This window comes from Antennarius striatus, chromosome 1, assembly GCF_040054535.1.
Source record: "Antennarius striatus isolate MH-2024 chromosome 1, ASM4005453v1, whole genome shotgun sequence".
Classification (NCBI taxonomy): domain Eukaryota; kingdom Metazoa; phylum Chordata; class Actinopteri; order Lophiiformes; family Antennariidae; genus Antennarius; species Antennarius striatus.
In genome coordinates, this window is record NC_090776.1 from 16,078,430 (window position 1) to 16,089,363 (window position 10,934).

At 39.9% G+C, this 10,934-nt stretch overlaps 1 protein-coding gene across 2 annotated transcripts; it reads right to left on the reverse strand.

Annotated features, from left to right (window-relative positions):
• Window positions 1–3,729: 3,729 nt before the first annotated feature.
• On the reverse strand, window positions 3,730–10,236 carry LOC137595045 (fibulin-7-like). Of its 2 annotated transcripts, none has more exons than XM_068314851.1 (8): window positions 10,066–10,236; window positions 7,952–8,111; window positions 7,684–7,854; window positions 7,006–7,131; window positions 5,580–5,711; window positions 5,355–5,492; window positions 4,925–5,060; window positions 3,730–4,729 (listed from the first exon to the last, which is right to left on the reverse strand). In XM_068314851.1, exons 1-8 carry the CDS (start codon window positions 10,126–10,128, stop codon window positions 4,366–4,368), a joined length of 1,290 nt encoding a protein of 429 aa, XP_068170952.1. In that variant the 5' UTR covers window positions 10,129–10,236; the 3' UTR covers window positions 3,730–4,365. The 2 variants fall into 2 exon arrangements, with proteins under 2 accessions (XP_068170952.1, XP_068170944.1); XM_068314843.1 differs by having other exon boundaries at window positions 3,731–4,729; window positions 5,580–5,765; window positions 10,066–10,235.
• Window positions 10,237–10,934: the final 698 nt, after the last annotated feature.

Below are 10,934 nucleotides of genomic sequence, written 5' to 3' on the forward strand. Positions count from 1 at the left end.
TAGTTCATATGATTCACCAGTGATCATCACCCATCTCTAACTTCTGCTCCAGTATTTATATGTCTGGATCTGCCCTGCTAATCTGGAGGTTCTAGTAAACCATTTCTTCATGTTTTCGGTGTTTTTTTAGAAAGTGAATTCTATTAAACTTCTTAAACAGATAACTTGGAATATGTAAGGAGGACTTTAAAACATGCAGTAGTATATGAATTCCACAGAATGAACTGCTGGTGTTTACTGAGTGTCAATCTCATTTTGTTAATTTGTGCAGTGGACGTAGAAAAGACATAGGAAACGCTGCAAAATGGCTAGATATCAGCTCTTACTTTCAGTTCTTATATAACATAGGTATATGTATGGGTATGAATATTCTTGTGTTTTTGTAAAGTGCGTATGCCGATTCTTCTATTTAAATAAAAACAAAAAAGTTTAATTAAATAGGTTTCATTATTTAACAGAACTTGAAATAGATGAGACCACATTTATTTGTGTGTAAAGAGCAACGTGTTGGTGAAAAAACAAGTGAACAGTCAAACGTCCACTAAATATTTACTGTACAATGGCAAACATAATGAAAAGGTGCAGGTATCCCCATGAGATGATGCAGAATTCTGACCTGTGTGAACAATGATTTTATACTTCATTCTCAGCTGCTGCCATGTGCGCTTCTCCCTGCGGGATTGCACCTAAATAAAATAAATTAATAGAAACCATTCAAGCCACGTCACTCCTTAATTTTATTGTGATTGCAACATACTAGGTTTAAACTTACACATTGACTCGAGCAGCAATTTCCTCCCACGCATTTTCCCTCTTCTTTGCAGCTGCAGTGCTGTTGCTCTTTCTTTGGAAAATGTCATCAAAGTCTTCTGCTGACATTAAGATCTTGACTTCGACAGCCGTAAAGACGCGTAGCTCTTCTTGTCTTTTGTTACGGTAACCCTCCGAATCCGGGCTCCATTGATGATGGTTTTTGAGAGTTGTGTCGCACCTGCTCAACTCCGGGCGAACCTACTTTTGGTTGATTAAACTAACCCAGTACAACCATCGTGAAACAGCAAACCCTGGGTTTCCAGGCTCAGCTAAGGTCACCCCAGAGTCACAGATTTGACTCAGGGTTTGTCATCTCTACTTTATGAAACGGACCTCAGGTAAATTTTTTTTTTATCACAACAATGAATGAATGAATGAATTTTTGAACGGACATTAATCTAGTATGCAACAGAGCTGAGAGAAAATGAAACAGGGTGGCAGTGGCTCAGCGGTAGAACGGCCGCCCCATGATTGGAGATCGGCGGTTCTAGTGTGTTGTGTTCGTTCATGGGCCTGTATACAACGTTTGTGTGCTCTGACTACACACACACACACACACACACACACACACACACACACACACACACACACACACACACACACACACACACACACACACACACACACACACACACACACACACACACACACACACACACACACACACACACACACACACACACACACATATATATTTATACATGTACAAAAGTGGAGTGTAAAGATAAATTCCCCACTGGAGATAAATAAAGTGGATTTAATCTTTAATCTTAAATCATCAGTGTCTCAAAACAGCCATGAACCTGATTTTCTACCCCACCCTTTTACAATATCAGTCTTTGATACTTTTGATTTCGCAGTTTCATTACTGTGTTTCTTGTAAGGCCACAGTTGAGAACCTGTTGTGTGTGTGTTCCTGATGCACCAAGAGAGGAGATTGTCTAGGACAACTGCTGTGCTGCTGTAAGTGGTCGAGATTCTTCCCTGAACAAAAATTGTAGAAAGATTGTTGCAGGGCATACAGCTTAACCATTAAATCATCTGAAATACCTGTCTCTCTTTACATACATCACAAATAAACATAAACCTATCAAGGAGTACATGAAATGATCAATGTCCTCCATTGATGGTACAGTATATGTGCATCCCTGTTCTATAGACCGAATTGTGTCAGAGTGGGGACCCAGGATTGCCTGTTATAGTGTCTCCTGCACTTGCGAGACAATGAACAAAGATAACAGGCCCATGATCATTTCCTTTGATACTCTACTATTTAGGATGCATATTATCTGAATCTAGGACACAAAATACCCACTGGCAACTTGGAATTTGCAGAAGAAAATTGACTCACAGGGCTCAAAATACACTTTCTAGCTTATTTACACAGGTGAACATTAATTTGGGTAAATCATGCCTCACATCACAAAAACAATCGTGAAACCAACCCGTTGGCATTAAAAAAAATCGCTGGGCAAGCAGGAGAAATTCCCCTATATTTCTACCCACAATTTCTTCCCTAAGTCCCATATTTTTCCTTTTTTGTAAGGTTTCACCCACTGGATGTCTATAATGTTAAACTTTGCTACACATAAAGAAGGCAACCCCCCCCCCCCCGTTGCCATACTACCCAGGTCAATGTTGAGGATAATTGACAAAATCACAGTCACTACCAACCATAACTGGCCAATATTGAGTCCAAGTGTCCACAACAACATTATCTACTCATGATATGCATAAATATCAGCATGTTTTGTCAAGGATGAACACAACCTATCAACAAAGGTGGTTCACATAGCCCGGTGACTTAGTATGGATCCACTGTCCTTTACTCTGAAGAGTCTGCTTCCAGAGCAGAATGCCCTCACATGTTTCCAGAGATGAAAGGGAAATCAAATGCCATTAAAAATTGTACATTACCAGATTGGACAAATATAAAGAAACTGAATTTAACACAGTCCCAAATTCCTGAGCAGAAGCCCATCATTTCTGGAGTGGAAACGAAATTGATATGTGTCCAGAAATTATGTGACACCTGAAAACAATAAAGAGAGGTGGAAATAGAGAAGTGGGGTTCAAAGAGTGACACAGCATATATAATATGATATAATACGGGTGGAGAGGAAAAGTGAGACAATTTTGAGGTAAAAAGAACAGGCAAGATACAATTTGTATGTATGTCAGTGTAAACGAAATGATGACCTTCGGAAAAGTAAATCCAGGCATTATTTGGGTTCTGGGATGGAAATTGTCGAGAGACTGGAAAGGAATGAGGTGTCTGAGGAGTACCTCTCCCTGGAGAGCAAACACGATGGCCTCTCATTTACCTCTCCCTCTGCTTCTTCGTCCATAATTTTTTATTAAGTCCGAAAAGGCAGTCATAGAAGAACACTCCGTAGGATCCAGTGGCTAAAGAGCCCAAGTCACCCACCCTGGCCACACCATGGAGCCCCCTCTGTACCTGCAGACATCATTTAAGCTTTGTCTTGCTATCCACAGTTCTACCTTTGTGTGGTTTCTTTTTCAGAACATTGTGTGACACTCAGCAGTAGATAGAAGGATAGTGTGGCAGAAATGTGACACATTTCTTCACAATTCTGCCAAATACACACCTTCTCACGAAAGGAACTAGATCACACACACACACACACACACACACACACACACACACACACACACACACACACACACACACACACACACACACACACACACACACTTGCAGGTTGAATGTGAGCATTTTCTAATTGTACTATTTTTTGGCATATTTAAAAGCAAAAATTATTCATACACTGTAAGAACACAGAGGCTCTTTCAGCAGCCTGCCTTGGGCTGTCTCTCTGCTGAACAGTACAGTTCTCACCGCACATTTTATGAGGGAGAGAGTGCAGCAAATTCTACCAAACATTTCATACACTCGCAAATAAAAGAGTTTACATGTTTTTAATGACTGTATTGGAGGCTTAGATACCGGAATACTATAAATAAAACATGATAGAGAATGAGTAACTTCTTTCCATGTCCTGATTACATGTCTAGTACATGTCACATAATTGTCAACATTCGCAGGACTGTCGTTTACAAAAATAGCACTTTCTATATTTTTAATGGTGAATGCCATTTTACTGCCATTTTATAGTAATACAATAAATATATTTTTGTCAGTTTTTACAAAGACTTGTTTTTGTGATTTAAATATAATAAATGTCACATAGAAATACACTTTTAAAGTCATTTAAAAACATCACAATTAGCTTCAAAGATGTCACTTCCATACATTATCACACGAAAATGATGAAATGCAAGGTTTTCCATTGAGGAAGGAAATGGTAACTCAAAAGGTTAAGAACTAAACCAGATTTCTTTTTTTTAATAACCTCACAGGCAACACCTGTAACTGCCCATCAGTCAGTTAAGACAAGTTGAAGCCTCTGGAATAAGAGCGCTTATCGTCAAACATTAAAAAAAAAAAAGTCAGATTGCCTTTTGTTTAAGTAACCTTCTGTGATTTACTTTAAGTTAGCTATTTTGTTTTGTGCCACTTCCACCTCCATTCTAGAAGTCGTACTGGGAAACAAACATGGTGACTTTGGTGATGTACCTCCCCAGCTGGACTCGCCTCTCTAGCTCAGTCATCTCCACTTCTGCCTCCAGCACGCTCGGGCCCTGCACAGGGCTCACCAACATCAGCTGACCCGTCACACGGTCTGAGCGCTGCACAGTGAAGTGACGCCGAGCTTGCTTTCCACCCAGCAGGGAGAAGCGAAGCGTGTCACCGATCGGACGCAATGCTGAGACCCTGAACATAACACGAGGAGCTGACAGGTTGGACACTACAGCCAGGTAATGGTAGGAGAAAGAGTTTGGAGTTTGAGAACATGCCTTGTTGTCCACGGGGCAAGGGTTACGTTCACAGCGCCTGGAAGAAGGTGGGACATTTTAGGACTATGTAGCTGGTGTGGTTAAAACAAAACAAGGACAGGACAGCATGTTCCAACTATGGAATCAAGGAAAAAAAAAGACCTCATCCCCATATGTTTTTGTTACTGTGCATCTTAATGGGATAATGGGGAGTCAACTTGGATTTCCAAAAAATGGTAAGTACAATACTCACATAGGCGATGTCTTGACATATGTAGCATTTGGGACTTTGGGGCAGTCTACACGGACACACTGGAAACCACCGTATGTATTAATGCACGTTTGCTCCTTTGTGCAGTTGTTCTGTCTGGTGGCACATTCATCAATGTCTGTGTGAAAATAATACAATGTGACAATGATGCAAAATGTTAGTTTAGAATATCAGTCATACTTCATAAGAATGACTTCACTCATGTGTGATAAAGATCATAACATTTCTCAAGATCTCAAGTCAATCGGTCACTGGTGTTGGTCGTTTTGGTACTGAACATAACAAGATTTCTTTCAAATAAGACACACAGCCACACATGAAATACTTTTCACAATGTTGAAAATGAATATTTTAAGATAAAATTAAAACTTGAAGCATGTAAAAATAAGAAACACACAAAAAAAACAACCACCTTTACAGCTGCGTCCATCACGGGTCACGTTGTATCCTGCAGGACAGGAACAGCGGTAGCCTCCAGGGGTGTTAACACAAGTGTGTAAGCACAGTCTCCCAGCCTGGCCATTATGGAACAGCTGACATTCATCTATATCTACAGTAAGCATTATATTTAGGGTTAACATGCTTTTTTAAAAATAAATTTGTGTACATCTGTTTGAGTTACAAGTGGTCGTCGCACCGGTGCAAGTGTTGCTGTCTCTGCCAGAGATGGTGTAGCCCGGCTCACAAGTGCAGTGGGTGGTCCCCTGCATGATGGTGCAACGTGATGGACGGACATAGGGTTCAGTGGTGGCAGCAGGCAGGGTAGAAGCTGCAGCGGCAAGTGGGGAAGTGGCAGCAGAGGTGTTTGTCATGGTGATGAAGACTGAATGAGGGTGACACAGATGGAAGAAAAGTGTGACCCTGTAATATTTCGAGTGTTATCTGTTTGGGCTCAGCAATGTTGAGTCGATCATTAAAGGCCAATCTGTGACAGATACTGTTGATGCTGAGAACACTGTGGTGACAAGCAGTCAGTCACAGCTGCCAGTGTGAACTGAAGCAAAGGGGAGCGTGACTCACTTTTTCCAGCATGAAGCTCTTGCATATTTCTGTGATTTTTTAAAAAAAACTTTAATCCAGCGTGTGGCTACTGTGAATGTATAAATTCACCATTAGAATTTATTTACAATGTGAAATTCATGATTTAAAAATATGTGTGAGCCTGTCAGCCTTCATCTATTTACACAGGTGATGTGTGACATCATATAATGTCTGAATATGACAGCCAGTCTGTACTAGAACTGGAATGAAATACTTGAAGAGCATGTTGTGCTTAAGAAGCAATGAATATATTGTCTCTGAGTCACCATTATGTACAGTGCAATGGTTCCAATGATATAGCATGGAGTTAACCTGTTTGTGTATCTATCAAAGAGATGATACTGTATGCTGATAAAAGATGGTAGTATAATCTATGTTTTGTAATTTTTCACACATTTCGCTATATAGCGTTCGAAAGAAATTGAGTGAAATGAAATAAATGATAAAACAGTACAACTAAAATAGTGCTGAGCTTTCACTTGAACTTGTCCCTCAAAAACCAAAGACTTGACTTGGACTTCCAAAAAAAAACCCCAAAAAACTTTTGAATATGTTTGTTCCTACAATTGCCCGTACAGATATACAAGGTGTGCTACAGGAAGAAACTGTTGGAGTGGACTTTTTAAATAAACAGAGAAGAAATTAAATTGGGCTCTGGAGACTTACAGTTTCTGTTTGTGAATTAATTCCACCATTCGCACCAGGCAGCTGCTGTCACTCAACCAACATTGCCTTGGACTTCAGGCTGGAATGCAATAAAACTCAATTTGTGGAAAGTCGTCCTGCCTTATATTGGCAAGCCAAAACACTGGTCTATGTAATCTCCTTGAGCAGACTGGGAGGATTTGGACATAGGCGATGGAAATGCACTATGCAGTCCAGTTTACTTATTAATGTTTATTTGTTGTATGTATAGGTCTTGATATTAAAGCATCACAATGTGTTCCCTGTAATTTAAATGTGAACAGAAGGAAAACTGTGTACTAAAATGCACATTTGAACATGTTGTGGGTTATACCTACATGTTGGCACAGGGCTCTGACAGGTGGCTCCAGACCAGCCTTTGGCACAGGTACAAGAGAACTGGTTCACTTCATCCACACATGTCCCACCGTTCAGGCATGGCGAGGACGCACACTCATTGATGTCTGAGCGAAAACAGAGAAAGGAAGGATACACAAAGTAAGTCTTTCACTGTATTTTAACCTCCACAGACATGAGGACACGGGCAACCAAATACCTTTGATGCCTAGAGATAAATGTGATGCCATGGCAAATGTACGTGAGAGAAGGAAAAATGGAACGGATGAGTTGACTATTAAGTGAAGCCTAAGTGTAGAGAAAAATGTTTTGATCAAATGGCCTTTGAGCTGTTCTCTTTAAAGCCAGTAAACTGTCAGATAACAGAATATCAAATGTCATTGACTTCAATGAGCTCTTTTGGACAATGTCCAAGTTACATGAAGGGGAAAGATGATCATGGCTCACATATGAAAAGTATCTCTTTGTGGAAAAAAAAAGGTTTTGACAAGTATAATTCAGAGAAGGAAGAAACAGCAGAGAAAGAGAAGGTTACAAAGAGGATGATGACATTGTAAAAGCGATCAGCGAGTTAACAGCATCAGAGCATGTCCAGTCAGGGTGGAGAAAAGGAAAAATGTTGGTAGGAAGAGGCAGAGAAAGAGGAGGAGGTTGCTCACCTTTACAGGTCATCTGCTGGCCACTCCAGGTCAGGCTATCCTGACAAAGTCTGCTCTCTGACCCCACAAGTTCAAAACCAGGGTCACACAGAAAATGGACTTCATGGCCCACTGTGTGTGACTTGCCTAGTTTCCTCCCATTGATGGGGTTATCCAGTTTTGGGCAGGTGCCTATTTGGAAAGTGGTAGGTTATTTAAAAAAAGAGAAGAGCAGATATTTCACCATTCTACATATGAATAAATCAGTTTTTCTGGGGTATTTCCGCACTGTTGATGGCTCTTGTGTTCTGTTTTCCGGCATTGCTCTGCAACAGGTTTATTTTCTTCTTAAGGTTGCGGAGACTCTGCAGGTATGAGGCTTCGTGGGCTGAGAGAAGCCTCTGGACCTGCTTCAGAGAGCCCTGTATTTCCTGTCTGCTTGGACATTCCTTAAGAAAACACAGGGAATATGACTAGTTTCACGAAGTATTCATTTATATTTCAAAACATCTTTTCCAGAACTGATTTTAAATACAGTGGCAGGACTACAAAAATCTGAGTAAGTGTGAAATTTGAAATGTGAAATTTAGAATCTTTACTTATGAAAAAAATGTAAAAGTCTTTGGCAGTTTCAGGGGATTTAAACATTTATGTTGTACTATATTTTCTGTTTCTGTTTGGACCTGTACTCTTAGAGATTACTTGTTCAATAGTTTCATGTGAATTATTCGAGGGGGATGGTGTTTTGCTGAATTTAAGTACAGTATATAGAAATGCTATTCCTCTGCCTTTAAGGGAGTTAAAAATAAATATTTGTACACACTACATAAAGACCATGAGATGACAAGGCAGTGATGTCACTTACGTTGCCTGACATCTTTCCATTCATTTCAACATCTAGAATCCGTCACAAAATCATGCTAAATGAATAAAAGACCTGTATCATGTCTGACTAAAAAAAATCTTACACAAACAAAAGATTCATCTTTTCACCATGATTTTGCAATCAAGCATCCTGTGGCTACATCATAAAATAAAATTGAATTTTGTTGTGAAGGAAAATAATCTTGAACTACTCTACTGCCAACATGCGTTTGAAGATACCTGCCAAAGTAAATCTTTTGACTTTACTGCTCAATTTTGTGGATGGTTTGCTTAACTGCGTGCAAACAAATGAATGTCTGCTAAATGAGTGTATTTGAAGCCTTCTGCAGAACAGAGGCTGGGTTGTTACAAAAGGGAGTAAGTCCAACAGGATCAGAGAGGATATTAGCCTCCTCCTCTTCAAGCTCGATACTGTAACTCACTCATAAACAAGCAAACAAGCAATACTCACTGAGAGTATAACATCTTACTATTCCTGTCATGTGGTTTTTTTTTAGGTGTAACTCCATGTTAAGATGTTGTTTACATAAAGTTATGTTGGGGATGAAATCAGCAAAAGCTATTTATCTTGCATTATGTGGAATTGCTCGCTCTTTGTGATGTGGTGGATTCATTCCCCAGCTTCAGACAGTTGGCTAATATGCGTCTGCTGCTTAAACATCACTTGTTTTATAACCTCCCTATTGGCTGGAAGGGAGAGGGAGTGGCTCTGTTTATGAGCTACTTCCTCTCCTTCACTCAACAGCATCATTCTAGGCTGTCTGTCCTGTCATTTCTTGCATGTTTTCAGACAACCAATTAGTGTTTTCTTCCAGCCAGGGTTATGTAAGAAAAGCAAACATTTGTTCAAAACACCTTTCTGATCTGGACAGAACTGGGGTCTGGAGAGACTTCAGTTGGCGTGAGGGGGTGGGGTGATTTTGGCGTGTATTTGCAGTGTGGTTGTCAAAGGCCTCTTTCTTCCTGCGTTTTCTGCATTTCGCACGGTTTCATGTTAACTGGACGACACTGTGTAGGAGGCACGCATCACTGGAGCTCGATAATGTACTATTAAAACTGCAATATTAATGTGTTACAACTGCGAGCAATATTGCCAAACACAGAGAAGATTAGACCCTCAAACTCATATTTTTATGGACATTTATCAAAATATAACCATTATTGGACATCACAATGATGCACAAACAAACATATGAAGGCCTTGTTGAGACATCTGCAGGACTGCTTTCAAACACAGCTTTGATATTCAGAGTGGATATCGAGTGTCCATTCACTGAAGCTTCTTGTGCATGAAAATATAAATATGACTCAGGTTTTGCACAACTTTCCAAGTGATGCCCTGCAAGAACGTTCACAGAGCTGTTACTGAGATTTGTGAAATAATTCTCTTCCAAGCCATGCATGATCATCAATTAATCAATTTAGCAGAGCATGTTATAAGCATGTTGCAAACAGTTTTTTTAAAACATTAATTATCTAAGATGCAATTCATTGATAAACTAGTTAGCATTTACTTACCTGTCCCATAGCTGGATAGAGGATGCACAACAAGGTGCTAATAATCACTGTTGATGCGACCATGTTTCACCTGATCCCAGTGCAATTGATAACCAGTCCTCCAAAACATAAGAAGCAGCAGGCAATGTGAACTTTGAGTGTGTGTCAGGGCTCCAGGTGAGAGAATGACCACAGCCGGCAGTGGAGGAGCTGCAGCAGCAAATCGCTGAGGAATGTTGTGTTTACTCCCCAGGAGCCAATCAGGAGGAGACCTCTAGAGAAATGTGACCACAGTATTATCCCTTTACTTGACTGGGCACTATTTCTTGTTTATGCTAAAGTTTGCTAGGGAAGATGTTGTCCTCATTTTTACTGCACATAAATATGAAGTAAGAATCATTCTGAAGGACATGCAGTACGTTATGTGAAAGAATGTAGCACAAAACATCAGAACAGAGGAGGAGAACCAGTGACTACTAGTTGAAAATGCTTTCTGATGTTGGTAGAGACTTGTTTGAAGGAATTATTTTTACATACAAAAGTCAACAGAGCTATTCATATATATTCGTATTAACGTATATTACTATGACATATATTTGTCCACTCATCAAATTAGTCGTCTAGAATCTGTCAGAGAATCTTGATGTCAGATTTCTGCTTTTGTAACTAGAGATGTTCACAAAGTTTGCTGAATGATAGATGTTAAAGAGTTGCTGGGCCCTCTACAGGAATATGTTCATGTTTGCATTTCTGGACTGAATAATAGTTGGATTGAACATAAAAGCACAACTTCTGTTGTCTCATGTTACAAACCTCAGTCTCATGACAAGGGGCTTTGTGACTGCAAAGGTCTACAGATAAAATACAATGGGAGGAGATGACAGGAATTT